Raw genomic sequence first — 23,846 nt, forward strand, 5'->3', positions numbered from 1 at the left:
CTAGGTCTTTTGTGTTTTGATTTAAATTAAGATTGTTTTTAATTTCTGTGATGAATTGCATTGGAATCTTGATGGCGATTGCACTGCATCTATGGATTGCTCTCAGTAGAATGAACATTACCACAGTATTGACTCTACCAACTCATGATACCCATGAGTGGTATAGCTGAATACTTTTTGGTGTATGTACTGGCTAGTTTCATGTCAACTTGACACATCCTGGAGTTATCACAGAGAAAGGAGCTTCAGTTGAGGAAATGCCTCCATGAGATCCAGCTGTGGGGCATTTTCTCAATTAGTGATCAAGGGGAAGGGCCCTTGTGAGTGGTACCATCTCTGGGCTGGAAGTTTTGGATTCTATAAGAGAGCAGGCTGAGCAAGCCAATGGAAGCAAGCCAGTAAGGAACACCACTCCATGGCCTCTGCATCAGCTCCTGCTTCCTGACCTGCTTGAGTTCCAGTCCTGACTTCCTTTGGTGATAAACAGCAATGTGGAAATGTAAGCTGAATAAACCCTTTCCTCCTCAACTTGCTTCTTGGTCATGATGTTTGTGCAGGAATAGAAACCCTGACTAAGACAGTGTATATGTCAACTTTTTTCATAGTCCTAAAGTTTTCATTTTATAGGTCTTTTGCTTCCCAGTAAGATTTAATCTGAGATACTGTTTGAGGTATGTAGAAAGCTGCCTATTTTTGAATATAATTTTTCTTCTTGCTGCTTTCCTGAACATGTTTATCAGCTGTAGGAGTTTTAGGAGTTGGTGTAATGCTGGTTTTGTAAAAAGAATTTGGAGGCAGTCTTTACTCTTCTATTTTATGGAACAGTTTGAGAAACATCAGCTTTAGTTCTTCCTTAAAGATCTGGTAGAACTCTGCAATAAATCCACCTACGCCTGGGCTGGTTTGGGTTTGGAGGATTTTTATTGCGGACTCAACCTTGTTATTCATGATAGATTTATTTAAATATTTATGTCTTCCCGGATTACTCCAGCATGTCAGAAGCATTAAGAAACTTGTCCATTCCTTTAGGTTTCCCAGTTTTATGGATTGGGGGTTATGGAACAATGCCTCTTGCACTCTCTGGATTTCCATGGTGTTTGATATAGTATATTTTTCTTTTTCATCCTCAATTTTATTAACTTGGGTCTTCTTTCTGTTTGCTAATCAAGCTAGGGTTTTGATCACACTTGTTCATCTTTTCGAAGAACCATCTCTTCTTTTAATTGATTTTATTTTTATTCATCCTTAATTCATTAATTTATGCTCTAATCTTGGATATTCCTCCCTGTTTATGGTTTGGGCATTTGTTTTGATTTTGTTCCTCCAAGGCCTTATAGTACTTCACTAAGTTTTTTATTTGGTTTTGTTGTAAGCACTTATAGCTATAACCTTTCCTCTTAGGATTGCCTTTATTGCATCCTGCAGATTGAAGTATTTTGCATTTTAATTTTGATTCTATTCTAGTTTTAACTTTCTATTTTTTTAAATAATCCAGCCAGTTTTGTTAAATCTCCATCACTGTACATTTTCTGTATTTTTTTATTACTGCTAATAGCTACTTTTACTTTGTTGGTGTTAAATAAGATATAAAGAATTAATTAAATTTTCCTATAGTTGTTTGTTTTCTTTTTTTTTTTTTTTTTTTTTTTCTGAGACAGGGTTTCTCTGTATAGCCCTGGCTGTCCTGGAACTCACTTTGTAGACCAGGCTGGCCTCGAACTCAGAAATCCGCCTGCCTCTGCCTTCCGAGTGCTGGGATTAAAGGCGTACCCCACCACGCCCGGCTTTCCTATAGTTGTTGAGACATAGTTTATTTTTTATGTCCCCAAATATGTTGTATTTTGGTGAAGTTTCCATGGGCTACTGAGATAACCATGTATTGTCTAGTGTCTGGATGGAATGCTCTGTAGAGATGTGTTGGATCTATTTGATCTGTGATGTCACCTACCTCTACTACTTTTCTGTGCACCCCTCTCCCCAGATGATATCTTTTGGGGGTGTATAGTGTTGAAGTTACATGATATTAATGTGTAATGGTGAGCCAATTGCATTACACTTAGCAGAATTTAAAGTTTAATGCTTGAAAGTTTTGTAACGTCTTCTTCACGGCTTGTCCCTCTAATCAGTATGAAGTAACCTATTGTATCTCTTCTGATTGGTTTAACTTAGAAGTCGAGGAGATAACAACCAAACATGACAAAATAAAATATAGTAAGATAAAGCAAAAACCGTTATATCAAAGATGGACATGGCAGCGCAACAGGAGGAAAAGTGTCTTAAGTGCAGGCATAAGAGTCAGAGACCTAGTCATTCATTATGAGCTATCACTTGTGTTAGGGATCCTAACTATTCTGACAGGAATCCCAAACAATTTTGATTTGCATTTCCCTGATCGCCCAGGATTTTGAACATTTCTTTGTTTCTCAACCATTTGATTTTCCACTATTGAGAATTCTGTGTTTACATCTGTACTGCATTTTTGAATTGGATGATTTGATTTTGCTTTTGTTTTTTGATCTAGTTTCTTGAATTCTTTGTCCTTTTAAAAGAACAGTGAGACCATTGAAACTCAAAGGTATTGAAAGTTCTGTATTGATTCCTGCCTTTAGGTTGATTTTATGGTGTTTATTTTCTTTAGACTTTATCACTTAATGTTATCTTCTTACTATCATATCTTAGACATGCCTCACCCTTTCTTCTGTCCAAAGTATTTCTTCCAGTTTCCTCTGTAGGGCAGGGTTTGTTGTCACATTCTTTTAACTTGCCTTTACTACAAAAATGTTCTTCTTATTCCTTTGATTATGATACATAGTATGACATTGTAGTCTGTGGTGGAATCTTTAATCTTAAAGAACTTGGAGAATAAGGGTCCAAGAAAACTGTGTTGTTACTCATTTCTGCCTGACTCAATCTATGACTTGGTCTTTCTTGCAACATTTAAGACCTTGTCTTTGTTCTGTTCATTAGTGTTTGGTTACTATATGGCATGGGGAGGTTCTTTTATGATTCTGTCTATTTGGTGTTCTGTGTACTTCTGGCAACCTTATAGGCATCTCTTTCCTTAGCTTATATAATTTTGACCCTTTAACCAGGATTTTCTCCCTTTTTTGATACCTATGATTCTTAGTGTCCTATAGTTAATGCATGCTCTGTTCTTGGATGATTTTAGTTTTATTGTTTTCTTTGGCTGAATGATCCATTTCCTCTACCTTGTCTGCAAACCCCTATATTCTCTTCTCCACTTGATCTATTCTTTTGATAAGACTTTCTTCTGAGTTTTTAATTTGGCTTACTGAATTTTTTATTGAAATTTTTATTTCATTTAAACTTCATTCACAATCTTTATCCTTTTATTAAATTGTATTTTCACATACTGAATGGTTATTTGTCCATATTATATTCAATATTTTTCTATGCATGGTTTTTACTCTGACATTCATTTGCATCATCTTTTTATTTTTGAACATTTCATAATGCTGTTTTGAAAAACTTGTATGTCATGTGAGTTGCCTTTCTCCAGGAACATTAACATTGGGGTGCTAATTTTTGGAGAGAATATACTTTCTTTGATATTTGCGTTTATGATTTTGTTATGGGACCTAGATATCTAAAGTCACATAAATGGAATTGCAAATTTTATGGACATCTGCCCCAACTTTGGTAGAGTGGACATTTGAATCCCTACAGGCTGTTATTCAAATTTGTCAGATTTTAGACCAACTGGTTGATACTTGGTTTTGAGTCTTTGGTCCATATAGTGTTGATGTGCAGTGGCAGTATCAGAAATGACCCTATCCTAGCTAGGGCTAATACAACATATGAACTCAGGAGCCAATTTTACACAGAATGAGCAGATTCTCACTGAAGATCCCCAGAAGTCTGTAGAAGGCTCAAAGGACTCTATTGGTGGTTGTTAAGTAGAGGCACTAGTTGTCAGTGGATGGTGTTACCTGGAGAAGCCTTATAAAACTTTATGACTGGTCCACCATTGCTACATTAAGGCAGAATGGAGAGTCATTGGTCCTCTGACAGTGGTGTGAAGGTGGCTACCTGGGGAAGTTGTACCGAACTGTTCATGGTCCTGTGCTAGCCCAGTTTGCAGGCCCCGGGGAATACTTCAACTTTTGATATATGTTCTTCTTTTCTTACAGAAAGCTGGTTGTGATGGTTTATTGGGGTCTCTTGCCAGGGAAGATCATTGTGGTGTATGTAACGGCAATGGAAAATCATGCAAAGTCATTAAAGGCGATTTTAATCACACCAGAGGGGCAGGTAAACTGTTCTTTATTTTTCATACTCAATAAACTGCAGTGTCTTTGTAGACAAAAACTAGATTAAATTTGATTTAGAAATCACCATTCTTATTCTAGTGAAGACATTTTCAATGAGTGTTTAATCATTTTAGTGATGACATACAATACATGTGATATGAAGCAGAAACTTGAACAAGTGTATTTTTCAATAATGAAAACATGAAGTCATGTGTTGTGCATTCTAGAAGTTAGAGCAGGAAGGGGGTAATCTAATTTGCATCAGCTTATGTTACCAGGCTTCTAAAATGCTTATTAGCCAGTGAAAAAAGCATATCTAACAAAAATAGTGATTTGCCACAGCTCGAAACAAACACTGACAATATTAGTTTCAGGGTTCCTGCTTTCCATTCAGCTTTTGATAATTCTTTTATTTAGTTTCAGGGGGGAAATTTTTGAAAGCTGAAATCTCAAAAACAAGATCGTGTGGTAGAAATCAGAGCAGGGACAGCAGAGCACAGGGACATCCATGGACATTAATAGCAAGAGTCCCCTCCTCTCCCCTTTCCCATCTGTAAATGCTATACACAGGGAATGTAAGGGATGTGATCCATAGAGTATGCACTGAGAGTTCCTTGCCACAAAATGTGATTATTAGTATTGGCACTGAATTATAATATCTCACCAGTACTTTATACACACACAAATATACGTGAATCAACATATATATACACACTTATATAATATAAACAAATATACATTAATCAACATATATATAAGTATATATGTATATATACATATATACATATACATATATGTGTACACACACACATACACACTTATATAAATACACACACACACACACACACACACATCACTACTTATCAGGTTCTCAAGCTTGCTAGGAAGGAGCTAATATTTTCTTTGCTTCATAGAGTCCTTTCCTGGACATATTATTATGTGTTGGGCCATCATTTATGACTGTTTTCTTTTTAAAGGATGTATTTTATTATATACGGATCTCTGTGAATGCTTGTGTGTAGTGTGTGTCTGGGTGTGTGTGGGGGGGTGTGCCCATAAAGGTGAGAAAAAGGTGCTTGAGACCCTGGTGCTGGAGTTCCAGGCAGTTGTGAGCTGTCTGACAAGGGTGTTCTAATCCAAACTTGGGTCCCCTGAAAGAGCCGTAAATGCTTAGAGGAACATATAATTTATCAAATGCTTTAGTATCTCTCCAGCCCCCATTAACAGCTGTACTCACACCAACCCTTCCATGTTCACATTAACATTTCATTTAAATGCTCAGGTTCAAGAAAATAAAAAATTCTAATGCTAAAATATAAGTTAGTTATATTTGAAGAACAATCAATCGATGTTGGACAGTCAATGAAACTGAAGTCATTTTCAATAAGTGAGTTGTTCTTAAAGGAGAGTCAGATGAAATCTTTGGAAGGTGAAATGAAATTGTTCATTTGTTTTGTTGTTTGTTTTGCTTTGCCTTAACAGAATAAGAGACAAACCATTCAAATCTGCCAGCGGTCATTTAGGAAAGACAAGATGCACTAAGCTGAAACAGATTCTCAAACCTTCATTAAAAAAAAAAATGTAATAATAGCAAATGTTCCACGCCACCCCATTTCCCAGGTTGTGACATACAGTGTTTTACAATACAGAATTCAAATATGGTTCGGAAGACTACCACAGACTAAGCCTTTTCCGTCCTCATTCCATCAGATTTGCTCTTCAAGAGCTAAGACCACTGCTCACCTCTCAATTCTTGTTACACACAGAAAACAAAACCTTTTGCTTCCCACATACATTCTCCTAAGGCAACTTGTTTATCTTTCAGGGGGAAAGTTCCCTTGAGTTGTACAGTCCACCCTTTCCTGTGACTGATGCTAGTGTTTTCAAATGTGAATCACAGACATACACCTTAAAGAAAGAACAGCAGTGCATTGCTAAGCCATGTATGATGAGAATGGTGGAGTACTTAAAAAAAAAACAGTTTTTATTACTTATCAGAGAATTAACCATGATGTTCTATGCTATCTTTTAACATAACTTAACAATTTATTTAACTCCTACCTACATACGTAGCCATCCGACATTATTTCTATGCTACGTGCTAGATACTCAACAGCTACGTGTCTGTTTTCATTCCTGTTTTGTCTTTGTGACATCGTGCCAGTGCTTTCCATTTGGAACTGCTGCAAACAGTTGGATGAAAATGGTCAAGTCATTGAGTAATTAGATAAACTGCCTCTTGAATGGAAGTTTGAATGTAAAATTCACATGCTCAGAGACTGGGAAGATGTCTCAATTAGTAAACAGTTTATCATACAGTCATGAGTTCCAGAGTTCATATCCCTAGTGTGAATGTAAAAACACCCAAACCAACCAACCAACCAACCAACCAACCAACCAACTAACCAATCAACCAACCAACCAACCAACCAATTAACCAACCAACCAACCAACTAACCATTCAACCAACCAATTAACCAACCAACCAACCAACTAACCAATCAACCAACCAACCAACCAACCAATCAGGGATGGCCTTGAGCATTTGTAATCATAGAGATGGAGACAGGAGAATCCCTGGAGCTTGTGGCCAGACAATCTTGCTGGATCAGTGAGGTCTAGATTTAATGTGTGACCCCATCTCAAAACAATAAGATAAAGAGTGAGGAAGACACATGAGGTAAACCTCTGATCTTGCACATAGGTACATGTGTGCACATAGGTATATGTGCACACACACACACACACACACACACACTCATACTTATCCCATTTGCCTTTATTTTATCTCTGCCAACAGATGGACTCTACATCTTTGTTCCAAATACCTCAATATTTTTTTTTAAATTACAATGATTAATAGACAGGAGAAAAGTTTGAAATTGTCTCTGTCGTTTTAAAGCTTCAAATCAGATTTCAGCCAAATGCATGAATTTTTACATAATGTCTTAAAAGGCATATTAAGTTTAAAACAACTAGTAAGCCAAAACTAGGCTTCTTTCTTTTGATCCTATTCTTCATTAAGGACCCCCAGTTTCTTCATTTTCTTACATATTCTATCATTTTATTCTACCTTGTTTTACTTTATTTCAAGTACTATATCCATAACAATAGCTGGAAAATATTTTCTGAGGACATCCAATCTTTGCCTGTGTGGTACCTACAGAGATGAATGTGTCCCTACATCCTTCTACTTCCCACCATCTCCTCTGTCTTATCCATTTGTTCATCTCCCTGGGAGTACTTGGTCTCTCTTCCTGTGCTCAGCCACTCCAGGGACTGTCCAGGCCAACTTTCTTGTCTTTAAGGTTTTACTTTCTCTGCTCTTTCTAGCTTGAGGAATCCCCAGAGAAAAATGCCCTGGGTTGATTTTAGTTTGTCCTACTGTCTCTAGGGAGGCTGTGCCACAGGCTTCTTCCTATCCTCACAGTACTTTGCATGCTACAATAAACTTCTTACCTTCTCAGTAGAGCTTTGTGCTCTGTCTTTCCAAAAAACTGCACCTGAGGACACTGCAGCCTTATAGTAAGACATTTTCTTCCCGTAGCTCTTAAAACATGGTAGCTGCAACTAAAACCAAAGGTGTGGGTTGGGGGGGGTGGGGCTCGTCAAGTCAGTTAGGAGCAGAGATTTTATAAGGATGCAGGATTCATGGTATGTTTTGCTGACTCTTACAGGTTATGTTGAAGTGCTGGTGATACCCGCTGGAGCGAGAAGAATCAAAGTTGTGGAGGAAAAGCCGGCACATAGCTACTTAGGTAACTGGCATTGCAGACTCAGGAACTTAGTGCTAGCCTAACTCTCAGCTGCTGGGATTTAGGTGACAGAAGGAAGTCACTTTGGTTCTAGGTTCACACTTGAACTTCCAGGAAAGTGGAAAGTATCTCTTTAACATTAAACAAGACTTTCCTTTTCTCCCAGGGACTCCCAGGAGCCAAACCAATTTGGTTTTCTGTTGAGAGACTATAAAGTACTTCCAAATGTCAGCTCATGGTACAAAACAAAATGAAACAAAACAAAAAAACCCAACCTCATTAAATAACTGTCATGTTTTATTCCAAATATATGATAATGTAATACAATCCATTAACACATTTACTTCCTGCATGCATATGCAAATACATATATTTCCATGTGTGAATGTGCAGGTATTTTTGTGTAATGATTATTTTAGAAATAGGAAATGTTTGTCCCTAAAACAAGCCAAGCATAGTTAAATGTTTAATCTTGTGTTAGGCTTCACTCTAGAAAAGCTCACCTATGAAGAAAATATTTTTAAAGCTTTGGCCATCCTGGGGAAGACTAGATTGGCATGGTTGAGTTTGTGACCTTCTCCACGATTCAGGACAACTTTGTGCACCACAGGCTACAATGACATAATACAAGAGACTGGGCAGTCTACAAATAAGTCAAATTGATTTTTCACTTTGGGGAGCTGGGTAATCCAAGATCAAGACCCTAGCAGATTTGCTATTTCCTGAGGGCCCAGTCCAGATTCGTAGAAGACATTTTGTTTCCTCACTAGGGAAAGAGGTCTAACAAGCTATTGAGACTGTAATGAATGCTCTAGTCTGTTCCGGAGAGCAGAGCTTTACTGAAAGACTCCACAATTTCATCACCCTTGGAATATTTCATATTTAGAAACATCTGCAAGGTTGTTTTTCAGTTTATCATAATTATTCATTTCTTTTTTGTTGTTGTTTTGTTTTGTTTTGTTTTGTTTTTTTGAGGCAGGGTTTCTCTGTATAATTCTGGCTGTCCTGGAACTCACTTTGTAGACCAGGCTGGCCTGGAACTCAGAAATCTGCCTGTCTCTGCCTCACGAATGCTGGGATTAAAGGCGTGCGCCACCACCTCCCGGCACAGTTATTCATTTCTAATCAGCTGCTTGTGCCAGAGCCAAGAGTCTTCCTTGCCTTTGTTTCCAGCTCTGATCTAATTCGTTTGCAGATCCTGCCCCGTGCTTAAGACTGGTGTTCTTCATGTGCCCTTGGCGCTCCGTCATGCTGCCCTTTATTTATTTATTCCTTTCTTTATTCCTTCCATAGCTTGCGACGTCTAAATTTCCTTATTCCTTTGCATTTACTATGTACAGCTCCACTGATAACTGTTGAAGATGTGTTGGGTCATTGCCGTCTCTGCGATGACAAAAATAACATCTGCTATGCAGGAAATCATCTTGGCATTTCCAATAAATTGTGTAAGGGAAAGATGTTTTACGCCTGTAGAGTGGTTGTTAGAGAAAAATCGGTGGCATCCATCTGTGAGGTAAAGCCTTTTACACCTGGGCAAAGCAGATATTTCTATAAAAATGCAGAATTCAAAACTCCCAATTAAAAAGTTAAGAAGAAATAACAGAAAAGATATGTATGCCTTTGTCCAGTGTCACATGTCTTTTAATCTGTGATCCTGAAATCAAATTCAAAGTCTTAAGTTACAGAATCCATCTTTTGAACACAGATAGACCAAGCTAAGTGTGTGTGTGTGTGTGTGTGTGTATGTGTGTGTGTGTGTGTGTGTTTTAATGTGAGTTGCTATGTGGGTGCTGGGAATCAAACCCAAGTCCTCTTCAAAAGCATACATACTCTTAACCACTGAACCAGCTCTCCAGTCTTTGGCCCAAATCTTTTTACTGAACCTTTTAAAAAATTGTTGCTCTTTGTGTAACCATTGGAATTTTCTAAAGTAAAAGTCCTAATCGAATACATGATCCTTTAACTCCACACGTTCCCTCTTTTCTCCTGTTTTATGTTTAGGTAATTGGTTGATATAAATAAAGTAGAGGTATAAATCATAAAATATGTTCTTCTGTGACCACTGTTTACAGTTCAGCCAATCTCACCTCCTCTTCTTTGCTATAGAAATCTGCCCATAACCAATCTTTTGTCATTATTTATATTTTTGCTGCTGCTATTATTTTAAGAACACACAATTTAAAATTTGAGTCTTATATATAATATGTCTTAAGTTTCTATTGTAAATTATTGTCAGTTCTCAAAATAATGTCTATTTTCTAAATAGCACAAATGCTACTTCAGAACATTTCGCTTACCTTATATATTACAATATAAACCAAGTGCCTGCTGTTCCTTTCCTTACTGATGTAATGAAGAGTCCAAGATGTAAGGAAAGTGACCAACCATTAATAGACTATGAGTTAACTCATTAGTAGACAATATGACCAACTCACCAACCCACAGTAGAGTAGGAAGAGGGAAACCAAGGGCTTCCAGTGACACTGAAGCCTGTCGAAATGTGACTCTGGGGAGAGCTAGTAGGGACTCAAGGGTGACCTCTAGGTTTTGGTGAGGAGTAATACAGAACACATGGACTAGGAAAAAGAGAAAAAACAACCAAAAAAAAAAAAAAATCCTAGATTCTAAAGATCTGCAAGTCGAAGCGGATCATAAACCACTCTTCACATGGCTCCTTTTGGGACAGGAAGGAAGTTGTAAGAAGTCTTCAAAGGAGATAAATTTAGAAAAATAAATGAAAATAGAATTTTGGCAAACTGATCACTCTTAAACAATTGAACTTGCTGACATCAAATATATGTTATAGGACACATTTAATCACCTCCCAGTACAGTTTTCCTTTCCATTACTCTTTCTCTTAAATATATTCACTTATTATTCGCTTCTCTGGAGATTATAGCATTATTTTGTTAATGATTGACCAGTTAGCCTAAATTGAATAAAGCATGTGCTGTTATTTATAAAATCATTATAGCTTATGGGTTCCAAAAAAAAAAAATCTCACAAAAGCATCAAATCCAACTTCAACTCTTTCTGAAATTTCACACACAGGGCACTAGGGCAAAAACCTCACTAAAAATAATTTGAAAATGTGCACAAGATAAAGCAACGCCCCATTTTAACATTTACCTCTTAATTTGATTACTTCAAGATGCTGTCACAAAGAGCTACAGGCTAAGTGGGTTATAAACAATAGAACTTTCTTCTCAGAGCTCTTAAGGCTGGAAGGCTGGAGCTCAGGGGACCATTATGGTTGGGTTCTGATGAGGACTTTTTATGAGCTGGAACGTACTGACATCTGTGTCCTTACACAGCAGAAGAAAAGGAAGCAAGGCCTCTCCTAGCTCTTAGAAGCACACTAATCTCATCTATGAAGATTGTGCCCAGGCTGATGAGATGGCTCAGTGGGTAAGAGCACCCGACTGCTCTTCCGAAGGTCTGGAGTTCAAATCCCAGCAACCACATGGTGGCTCACAACCATCCGTAACGAGATCTGACTCTCTCTTCTGGAGTGTCTGAGGACAGCAATAGTGTACTTACATATTATAAATAAATAAATCTTAAAAAAAAAGAAGATTGTGCCCTATAGCCCCCAGCCAGCTCCAGTTACCCCACAGTAACCCCACTTCCTAATCACATCATAGTGTGGATGGAGTTGGGTTTCAACATGGGAACCTTGATGGATAAACAGCAGCCTGTAAGATGTCTGAATGAGAGGGACATTAAGAAGGCCTAAAATGCCAAAACCACAGTGAACACGGAAAGGTGAATACTGAGCCTCCTGAAGTCCCACTTGACACCTGGAACTGAAGTCTGACTGGGAACACCAGGGTGATGCTGTAGACAGAACAGAAAAATCAATGATATTAAAGAGTGACTATCCTGGGAGGCTTCCACTCCAAGTGGGACTTCAAAGGATTCCAAGGTTTGTGTGATGCAGAGGCAGGAATATAATTTATACCTGAGAGGAGAAAGCAGGGAAGTGTCTCCAATAATGTTAGTGTAAAATAGATGTGGAAAATCATCTCTTCTGAGAATCTGCAATGCAACGCAGCCCCACATGTATGCTGCCTCTGCTTCATCTAGCTGTGAAGATGCAGATCCTCTGGAGCATTTTGTCTTATTGCAGTATCAATATGACTGACATGTGTTGAGAGAAACACTTCCCACAAGCAATCCCTCTCAAGCTAGGTCTCAAAAGACTTGGGGAATTCAACAAATAGTGTATTAAAAATAATCAGAAAACAAAAACAAAATAAACCCCATGAAGCAAACAACACATTGAATAAGAGAAAATCAAAACAATATACAAGTTGTGTCATGCATAGAAAATATAACCAGAATTTCATAAATAACCAGCTTATTTAACTCTTTAGGAAACCATTCAGAAGTGGGAGTGGGTGGGGAGGGGAGTGGGGAGGGGAGGGTATGGGGGACTTTTGGGATAACATTGGAAATGTAAATGAAGAAAATATCTAAAGAAAAAAAAAGAAAGTATAGAAAAAGAAACTCTGATATCAAAGAAAGTAATTCAGTTGACTCCAAAACGTTTTTATTCCAAAATATAAAAAAATTGTAATTTTCTGAGTATTTAAAAAAGTCAAATAAATATTCTTGATTAATATAAAACAGCAACACATTTGGATATATTAACCACATGTGACAAGTAGCATTTTTAGTGTATTTGAAGAACCCTGGGTCCCCACTTTTGCCTAAGCTATTTTGTCCAAAATTCGTAGCAGTTTCACTTTGATGATTACACATTGAAGTCCTATTTGTGTGAAGGCCTTCTAATCTCTATTATTTTTAATTTATGCTGCATTTTGTTTTTATGGAACTTTCCACATAGATATTATAAATGAGGGTCTTTTTTTTAAAATGAGGTCTATAATGTTTTTTTTTTCTTTTTCTTCTTCTTCTTCTTCTTCTTCTTCTTCTTCTTCTTCTTCTTCTTCTTCTTCTTCTTCTTCTTCTTCCTCTTCTTCCTCCTCCTCCTCCTCCTTCTTCTTTTTTTACTTATTCACTTTACATCCCACTCACTGCCCCCTCCTGGACACCCCCTCCCACAATCCTTTCCCTATCCCCCTCCCTTTTTTCTCTGAGTGGATGGTGGATCCCTCCAAGTGTCTCCTCAAGTCTGGCACTTCATGTCCCTGTGAGGCTCGTCACTTCCTCTCCCATTGAGGCCAGATTTTATATTTTCATATATTCTTTGGTGCCATTTTGTAATTCTTTTGGTAATTGTTTTCTGCAGGGAATAATTTGTTTCATTTGTCTTCTCCAACTGGTTGGCTTGAAGCTGTTTCTGATATGTTCTTCTTGCACCATTACTCAGAAGGACAGTGTTGGGACCCTTATTTCTACCACTGTATCTTGTTTTCTTGATCAGTTTAAGCTTTATCAGTCAATGTTTCCAAATAACCAACTTGTGGTGTTGCTGGATGCCTCTACCTTTGGTTTATTTCTGTTTGGCTTGCTCCTTTGTCATTTTCTTCCTTTGTCTTTGAACTTTAATTTCCCACCTACCAAAGACAAAGAGAGAGGAGCAACCTTACCTTCCTCCTTCCTTCTTTCCTCTTCTGACACTTCAGAGCTACCAAAGTGCCTCTGCACCCAAGTTAGCTGTGTTTCACAATGCACTTTCTGTTCCAGCTTTTTTCATAGTACCATTGTGGTTTCTTCTTGGAGCTATGAATTATGTTTGAATGTACTTAATTTACCGTTATTTTGAGATACTTACTTTGGGGTGAAAGAATACATGCATTTGGGTGTCAATTGAGATCGGGTTTATCGCCTTTGGCCTGAAGGAGTTATTCTGAAATTTCCAGCTATAATTTTTACTGTCAGTTACAGTGCAGTAGTTCAAATTTTCTGCAAGCTTACAGATATTCTTTTTGTCTGATCAATTAGGGAAAGACGAGTAAAGAGAAATCGAAAATGAATTTTTTTCTTTCTCTCTCAGATCAGTTGTTTCTTTATGCATTTTGATGGTATATTATATATTTAAGATTGTTATATAATCTTAATAAGTAATATATATCATCTAAGTTTGTGTGTGTGTGTGTGTTTGTGTGTCTTTGCGCATGCTAGTGGTACATGCATGTGCATGAGAAGTCTCATTAAAGTGTGGATATGCATGTGGAGGGCAGAGGATATGTTTTCTCTCTCTCTCTCTCTCTCTCTCTCTCTCTCTCTCTCTCTCTCTCTCTCTCTCTCTGTGTGTGTGTGTGTGTGTGTGTTCTTAATCCCTTTTAATAGACAGAATCTCTCAATGAACAATAAGTTCACCACTTTAGCTGAGTGATCTGTAAGCTCCCAGGATACCAGTCTCCCAATGCTGGGGTTGCAGGCATGATTAACCACACCGTGCCTTGTATGTGTGCTCTGGAAATTCAGATTCATCTTCTCATGCTTGCACAGCAAACACTTACCCACTGATGTATCCACCTAGCCCTCATAGATCATCTTAAATTCAAATTAATTGTAAGATAGAGGCATTTGAGGAATTGAAAGATAGAAATACTCCTTAAGCCCATGCATGCTATCTGGCTGGATAGAGCCAGTGAGCCACTTTATGATTCATGTTGCCTGCTTCATTTTTTCATCCTCTTAATCTCAGTCTTTAGCTTTAAGCCATATCTTTGTAAGTTGAAAATTTCTATTTGTACCCCCTTTATCGCCTTTCTTTTGTTGTCTTATTGTTCTAGTTAGAACTTAAAGTACTTCATTGAGTTGGTATGGGCATCTTCATCTTGTTCCTGATTTCAGTGGGATTTCTTCAAGGATCTCTCCATTTAATTTGATATTGGCTGTTGGTTTGCTGTAAATTCCTTTTATTATGGTTAGATGTAGGCCTTGAATTCCTGATCCCTCCAATACCTTTAACATGAAGGAATGTTTTATTTTCCAAATGCTTTTTTTAGCATCTAATGAGATTATCATGTGATTTTTTTTGAGCTTGTTTATATAGTGGATTATGTTGTGAATTTTTATATATTGAACCAACCTTGCATCCCTGGAATGAAACATACTTGATCATGGTGAATAATATGTTCTTGGATTCAGTTTGCTAGAATTTATTGAGTATTTTTGCATTGATATTCACAAGCAAAATTGGTCTGAAGTTCTGTCTTCATAGGGTCTTTATGTGGTTTAGGTATCGGAGTAGTTGTGGCTTCATAGAATGAATTGGGTAGTGTTCCTTCTGTTTCTATTTAATGGAATGGTTTGAGGAGTGTTGATATTAGTACTTCTTTGAAGGTCTGGTAGAATTCTGTACTAAAGCCACCTAGTCCTGGGCTGTGGTTGTTGTTGTTGTTGTTGTTGGGAGTTGTTTAATGACTTCTTCTATTTTTCTTAGGGAATATGGGCCTGGTTTAGATAGTTTCCCTGTCTTGATTTCAGTTTGGTATGTGGTATCTGTCTAGAAAAATCATCCATTTCATCTAGATTTTCCAGTTTTGTTGAGTATGGCCTTTTGTAGTAGGATCTGATGATTTTTTGAATTTCCTTAGATTCTGTTGTTCTGTCTCCCTTTTCATTTCTAATTTCAGCATCTATTTTTGTAGATTGACAGCTTCCACAGTTTACTCAATGTCCTCCATCTCTTCATATCTGATATAATAAGAGACATATTGAATTTGTTTTCTAATGGTTCTTCTCCCTTCTCATTTGCCGATTTCCCTGCTTACTGTTGAGCAAGGTACATTCCATTATTTCATTTTGTCTCATTGACTTGCATATTAGGTATAGCCATTGTTTGCATTTGGCTGATTGCTATAGCATTTACAATATGAATTTAAATTTGTTGTAGTATCTTTACAAGTTTTATTTTACCCTTTTATGAATTATGTGAGGACTTAAGTAGTGCACTTCGCCATTGCCTGCACTTTTTCTCTTATATACTTTATATCCACACTCATGGCCTTCAGCTACTTTTAAATGTGTTTGAATCACCGTAGTACAGTATAATCAGTTGCTTGAAGCCATCAATTTCTTGCTAAATGAGTTTAATTAGAAAGAGTTTTTTATGCACTTATACAGCTATGCAGATCTACTTTCTTTTCTCACAGTACTCCCACCTGGTACCATTTTCTATCAGAATGAAGAAGACTTTTCCCCTTCCTCTTCCCTTTCCCCTTCCCCTTCCCCTTCCCCCTTCCCCCTCCCCCCTCCCCCTCCCCCTTTCCCTCCCCCTCCCCCTTTCCCTCCCCCTCCCCCTCCCCCTTTCCCTCCCCTCCTCCTCCCCTCCTCCTCCTCTTCCTCCTTTTGAGAGAGTAAGTCTGTTGCAAACAATAAATTTCCTAAGGTTTTGTCTGAAATTTTACTTGTTTTAACTTTGTGTCTAAAAATATTTTTACTAGGTATAGAGTTGTAGTTTTTCTTTGTGTTAATTTTTTAATCATTGAATGCATGTATGTTTTTCATCTGTCTAACATTTTTCAAATTTTTGTGTGTGATTATACTATAATTATTTTATGTACTCTCCATCCTTTTCCTCCTTCATAAACCACTCATTTTCTTTCAAACTCATGACTTCTTTTTTCTTTTTTTTTTTTGACTTCTTTTTTCATTAGTTGTTATTATATGAATATATATGTGTATGTATATTTCTATATGCATATGTATATTATGTATATGTGTATAATCTACATATACATATATATTCATAAACATAACCTCAGTTTATATAATGTTACTTGTATGTAGGTTTTTAGTGGTTGACCACTTGGTATTGGACAAGCAGTTGGTATGCTCATCCCTAGACAAGACTATCTCTCCCATTGTGAGCAATTTCTTAGTTGCCTCTAGTTTTTTATATAGGATTATATATATTTTATATAGTAATCCCTCATGGGCTACTCCCATATACTCTGGGTTGTCTACTGTATCATCCTTGCCCAGTTCATGTTCAGACAGTTGTGTTGGTGCAACTTTATGGATATAGCTTTTGACATTCCTTAGATACTCAATCTCACTGAAAATATGCCTTTCCTCTTGCTCTTATAACCTTTCTGAACCCTCTTCCCCCATGATCCCTGATCCTTGGGCGGAGGGTTCGTGTTGTATACCTATCAATGGGGACTGGGCTTCCCAGCTCTGGATTTTAATGGATTGTGGTTTCCTGTAATGATCTCCATCTACTGCAAAGAGAAGTTGCTTTGATGAGGGGCGAGAGCTGTAATTATCCTCATGTACAGGGACACATATGTAGAATGTAGTTAGGCATTGTGCTTGTTTAGTAAAGTGCTACTTGTGTGTTCTCCTCCAGTATCCCTAAATTCTCTAGCCCTAGGGGGTTGACTGGATTCCTTTGACTTGCATTATTTCTAATGATACATGGACATTTAATAAATTGCTCCATTTTTAATTTAATGATTTAAAATTTTCATATATGGATATTGTATTTTTACCCCATCTCTTCCCTGAAACTTCTTTCATATCCCTGAACCCTCTCAAATTCAGTACCTCTTCTTCTTTAATTATTGCTACATATGTGTGTATGTGTGTGTTCAGCCTGCTGAGTCTTATATTTAGGGTTAGATAGCCTATGGGGTCACATCACTGGGGAAAACTGATTCTTCCACTCTCAGCAGCCATTGTTCGCCTGTAGATCTTCATCTAGAGATGGAATCTTGGAAACTTCCAATTGGTGTTGTCATTGTGACAGTGTTATTTAGACATCCATATCGTTGAGAGTTCATGACTACAGCTTCCTGTCATATATAGAAAACATGGTCGCTCAGGAAACAGATACCCTTTTCCTCTGGTTCTTGCAATCTCCCCTGCCCTTCTTCCATGAGGCTTCCTGGACTTTATACATGTTATGCCATAAATGTATCAGTTCCTGTAAGGCTGTTCTCTGTATTTTCGTGATTTGGGATTTCTATAATGTTCTCCATGTGCTGCAAAAGGGCCTTCATTGTTGAGGCATGAGAACTGTATTTTATGTATTTTTTTTAAAATTCCCATTAGTAGCAGATTTTTTTCCCCTTTCTGGCCACTCTAAACTATGTTCTTCCAGTCACCCATGTTAATTCTCTCTCTCTCTCTCTCTCTCTCTCTCTCTCTCTCTCTCTCTCTCTCTCTCTGTGTGTGTGTGTGTGTGTGTGTGTATGTGTGTGTGTGCGTGCATTATTTTCTTCATGCGTTCCTTGTACCTTTTAAGACCCATGTATTTGGAGATTTGTTTTAAAGAAAATGTAAAATACTTTTAAACACTGTGCAATCAAATACTTTGTATGTCCTTGTACCATATTCTGGAATTCCGGTCATATCAGTGTGATCCATAAGGTGGTTCCTGCATGTCTACCTTGGTCTGTTTCCATTCATGGGGCTCACTTCTCTGAAATTAGTTCTTTTCTATGGAAGTGTCTTTGTCTAATATGTTTTAGGCCCATTCATTAAATCCAGTACTTGGTATGTGATTTTTTTTTTCTGTTTTAATCCATTTGATTTAATTATTTTCCAGTTCTCATTGTTCTCCACATTACAAACCTTCTTAGAATGAGTATGCCTATTTAAAGGCTTAAGTCACTTGTTCCACTATCTCTAGGATTCTTGAATGTCATCTTATTCCTGAGTACCCCTACTTAATTATCGCAGGTCAATTGTGCACTGGCCACATCTCCAGCAGTTTTTTAATTGGATGGTGAACATGATTAACATAGTATAGATGAGTGGTCATGTTATATTTTCCTTACTATTGAGTATAAACATTTTGCTGGAAAATTAATTTACTACTGGATCAGCTATGTGTTGAGACTGTTTAAGAGTTTTACTAGAATTGGCTGTTTTAATAAGAGGTCTGATATTATTTTTTAATATTTGTTAGTGTCTCTAATTTCAAAAGTTACACACCTTGGAATTACCCGGAATTTGTATTTTTCTCCATACCTTCTTGACCTCAAAAAAAAAATTAGTTTAAAGTGCTTAGGTTCTTGGCAGTTGTGCATTTCTCAGCTTTAGGGAGTCACACCCTACTTGTTTGAAGCTGACTATTCAGCTATAAGGTCAAAGGTCCCCTGTGAACGCTTTGGGTTCTTTTCTTATTCATATCCATAAAACAGATGCTCACTATCACAGCCAGCATGACCTCCTTTCTCTGTGCCTCCCTTGCCTCTGTGAAGCCTTCCCAGGCTGTGCCCCGTATAAGGTCAACCTCCCAGGGAGGACTCTGGTAAATGGCTTCGGGAAGACAGCCAGGCATCAGAGAGATTATACCACGTGTGTTCTCCACCCTCATCGAGAGTTTAAAAACTGTTTCTCCACACATTATCCTCTGAGAAACAGAGCAGTCCCAAGACTGTCAAAAATATTTTTAAGTTAATGAATTAAAACAAACAACAAAACAAGCCCCCCCCCAAAAAATACCCAAGAAACATGATATGAACAGACTCCTGTTTCTGAATGAAGTGACTCATAAGGCAATAAGTTGTGTGGATTTGTATGTACGTGTGTATGTCATTTTCTAGGAAATGATGAAAGCCAAATCATATTCCACAAACCCCAAAGGAAGTTTTAAGGCATCTTTATTAGAGATTTTCAGTTGAAATACAAGCTTGGAAATTGGAAAATACTGATCAAAATATTTCTCAAATATTTTATTTGCAAATATAAGATATAAGCAGATGCTAAGCCTCATAAACCAGCCCATCAGTGGTTTGCTATCTCTTCAAGCTTTAACATCATCTAAGGCATGTCCATTTGTTGGTGCTAACAGACATTGGCAATATTTTGAAATGCTTTGATCCATGTATTTCTCTTTCAGTAAAAATTAATAGTAATTAAACATTGATCTCATAAAAATAAAGCTACATATGCTTCTTTAACTTCCCTTTAGACATTATTTTAGTATATGATAAGGATATTTTTCTAGAAAAGATTGATGCAGTAAATTTTACTACTTTCATAAGCTTATCGCTTGTATTGACGGGAGGGAATACAAGCACCAGAAGAACGTTGATGAAACAGCAAAACCTTAGCAGGTGATTGATGTTAAAGGATATATAAGCATCTAACAGACACTGAAAATTCTCTTGATTCCAGTAGCAGCGAGGCCAGTGGCTTAAGACTTGCATCAGAGTTTGAAGACACATTGAAACGCTTTTAAGAAAATAATGTCAAGATGTTACTCATCGGCGGTTCTGTCCACACTGATCGTGTGTTTCATCTTTTTATAGCTCTTCGAGATGCCAGTAAGCAGTCTATAAACAGTGACTGGAAGATAGAACATTCTGGAGCATTCAGTCTGGCTGGAACTACAGTCCATTACATAAGACGAGGCCTGTGGGAGAAGATCTCTGCCAAAGGTCCCACAACCACACCTTTGCATCTCCTGGTAAGAGACAGAAATGGGACAGTGTTGTAACACCAGCTTCTCATGGCAAGGAAAATTCTCTCTCCCTCTCCCTCTTCCTCTCCCTCTCCCTCCTTCCCTTACTCTCTCTTTCCCTTTCTCCTTTTCCTCATCTGTTTTTTAAATATCAGAATTATCAGAACAGCATTTAAAATTGTTTTAAGAGATGAGATGTTTGAAGGAACTTTGAAATATTTTAAGCTGTGATAACTAAAAAATGTAATTATTAAAAGCGGACCAAACATTCTAAGGTATTAGCAAACTCATAGTAGAAATAGATCACCAGAGAATAAGGAACCCCTTTTTCTCCTTGTAAACCAGAATGGTTATTCATCAAGATAGGCAATAGCATGGAACTTACAGCAATCATCTTCCATTTAATGGGACTCATCTGTGTCTGTAGAAGATGCCTTTGATAGAGTATTGTTTTGAGAAGAGAGAGTTTGCTAAACACAACTTAAGAGAGCTCTCAGTCTCCCCACCATGTCTCTCACTGTGTTAATGGATTACTGCAAGTGACCATGGACACTGTGCTGTTTGGAACTGTAATGTTCTTCATCATGTAGCAAAAGACTAAATGCACATCAAAAGAGAATTGAAAGGGAAAGGACTAAAACAGTGGGATTATGTCTGTGCCACAGGGTTTGTTCATGGGCCCTTGATGAAGGTACTCAGAGCTGATAGCAAATTACCCCAAAGAGTGAATGTACAGATACAGTGAATTTTTGTTCTAGTAACAAAAAGAAATCTAAAATTTAAATAGCTAAACATACCTCTCTGTATACCCATGCACATACAACCATTCTAATATAATGAATTCACTTGTTTGTAGTGGAATGTGCCACATGATTTAACATCTTGACTGAAGTTGAACTGGTCTTCAGCTATAGACATCTCTGTTGCTTCTTCTAGGAACTAGAGATTCAAATCGCACTATAGCTCACTGCTGATCTTATATTGATGGACCTATTATTTGGACCCCTCTTAAATATGCCTTCTGATTCCATTGTTTTGAGTCAGAAAGTGTGATCCATATTCCTGCAGCTCCCACCTGATATTACTACTGCTGATCCAGTAACCACGATTTGAATATTCAGACCTTATTTAACTACAGTCTATTTGCTTTAACTGGAATGAAAAGGCAAAGTGAGCAGAGTATATACTGCCTGTCCAGTATAAGTAGTACCTGTCTATTCTGCTTAAGTCATGGTTCATAAATATTATGTTTTTGAATAATCACTTTATGCATCTCCTCACAGTTCCTTTGCACAGTATCCTATTTGATAATTTCAGTAAGAGCTCTGCTCTGCCCTGTACTGTTTAGATAAATGAACAAAAAGAAATCTATATAATGCGTAAACTACCCTTAGCATCATCTTTGATGGAACCATGTAAAATAATATCAATTATTTTATCAACATTCCTAATGATTTGATATCTGAAAACACTACCACATTTGACTGCATTCTAATACCATATATGGTTTTAATCTACATAAGAAAAATACAAGACTGAGACTAGTCCCAAGCCTTTGCTTAATATCTGTAAACAGTGTACATCAGATCTCAGAATAAGAGACTTTTCTTGTGGCAGAACCCTTAATCTGACTGGTAACTGCCAAAACTTTTCCTGGAATCAGGCATCGTAATTGACTCAGTGAACTGGATCTAAAAGGAGCTATGTGTGTGACCTGGATTTATTTGGTAATCCGAAGGAAACTGTGCCTCTGAGATATTTCTCTTTAATGACTATTGCAGATTGAAAGCTGGTACTGACTTGAAAGGCAGTGTGTGCTGCTGCCATGCCTCAGTATGAGCTTTTGACTGTAACAGGCTCACACTTTCCTTTTGCAAAGAGTTCTGCCAAAGTCAGATGGTTTGTGAAAGAGCTCATAGGTTTGTGGCCAATCACTCAGTTTCAAACGGCGTTAGATGTTCAATGCAGTTTGAACTTCTACCAATGGAAAGGTAGCTTATAAAGAAAAAAAAGGATTGTTTTCATATAATTAAGTAGGGTAGCAAGTATGTGTATTAATATGTTCATTTCACCAAATTTAAAATTACATGATAGTAGTGTAATAACAAGAAAAATGTAAGCTTTCACTCTTTATTAATTAGGTTGGCTGTAACTTATAATCAGCAACATTTCATCAAATATTTAAGCAAAATTAATATCGTGATGTACTCTGGTTTGATACCTAGGAGGCTTCACATTTGTGACTTAAAAATTAATTATTTTATTCAGATAATGTTCATAAAGTTGATTCACCAGCTTCATAATCCACACTCCAATCAAATATATTGTAGTACTCCTTGATTTGTTCATAATTAAGCTTAAGCTCATTGAAATGCTTTTGCAAGTTGTGTTAACCCAGAATCACCTATAATTACAGCCAATGTAGACAAAGGCCAATGTAGACAAACCAAAATGCTTCCCCATGGCGTAAGTTAAAAATGTAGAGAAATGTTTTATGCACTAACTGTTTACACAGATTGTTGGATCTATAGACATGATATATTCCATATGGTTAAATTTAAAGTATTTTATGAAAACAAAGTTCTGATAAACATACATGCTCATTTATTCTCCTTTGTTTAAAATATATGCACACACACACACATATAAATGTATACGTATACATGTGTGTGAGTGTGTGTGTAAAATTTCTTTATAATATCCATGGTGATCCCTTTCTGACCTTGACTTTGGATACCATTGAAAGGCAAAGTGGTATAACCTCTAACTGTGGCTCAGCACAATATAGACTCAAACTCATGCACACTGAGCCATTATTGTTTACAAAACTTTGTGTATAACAGTGCTATTACTAATCTAATGTTTATTTAAAATCAATTTAAACATACGCATTGCCAAAATCCTAAGATAATATAAACCACCAGAGAACAATGTATCACCCTTCTAGGGATTCAGAAGTTCACTACCATGACGAATAGTGATCTCTAGTCTGCAACCTTACCCTGGGTCTTAGCTAAGGTTTCCACTGATGTCATAAAACATTATCATGTAAGGAAAAATTTAGAGGAAATGTTTGATTCAGTTTTAATTCCGTTTACATGAACTGAAGGCAAGCATTTGGAAGTGGGAACTGAAGCAGAGGCAGTGCTGCTCAGTGGTTTGTTCCTCCTGGCCTGCCAGGGGTGCTGCCATGCACAGTAGGCTGGGCCCTCCCACATCCACCATTGATCAAGAAAATGCTCTACAGCCTTGCCTGCAGACCGTGTTTGTGCAAATACTTCCTCAGTTGAGGGTCCCTCTTCTTAAATGTCAATCTATGTCAAGCTGGCATAAAACTAGATAAGCATAGCATGTACCATATTGATTGACTTTCTTCCATCATTGTTTTTTTATAAAAGTGGAAAATCCAAGGTTGATTTTGTATCTTGACATTGGATGCAACGCACATTCTTGCACCCCCAAACATACTGTGTATATGCATCAAAT

The 23,846-nt window shown here is 37.3% G+C and overlaps 1 protein-coding gene across 1 annotated transcript in view; it reads left to right on the top strand.

Annotated features, from left to right (window-relative positions):
- Positions 1-23,846, top strand: part of Adamts19 (ADAM metallopeptidase with thrombospondin type 1 motif 19) — a 202,891-nt gene that overhangs the window by 137,107 nt on the left and 41,938 nt on the right. Inside the window, exons 15-17 of the mRNA XM_021150815.2 lie at positions 4,152-4,272; positions 7,949-8,029; positions 20,209-20,366. Of these exons, the coding sequence (XP_021006474.1) occupies positions 4,152-4,272; positions 7,949-8,029; positions 20,209-20,366 (360 nt within the window). The remainder of the gene's footprint in view (positions 1-4,151; positions 4,273-7,948; positions 8,030-20,208; positions 20,367-23,846) is intronic.

The sequence above is a fragment of the Mus caroli genome, unplaced genomic scaffold (assembly GCF_978045245.1).
Source record: "Mus caroli unplaced genomic scaffold, Mus_caroli_1 scaffold_19, whole genome shotgun sequence".
Classification (NCBI taxonomy): domain Eukaryota; kingdom Metazoa; phylum Chordata; class Mammalia; order Rodentia; family Muridae; genus Mus; species Mus caroli.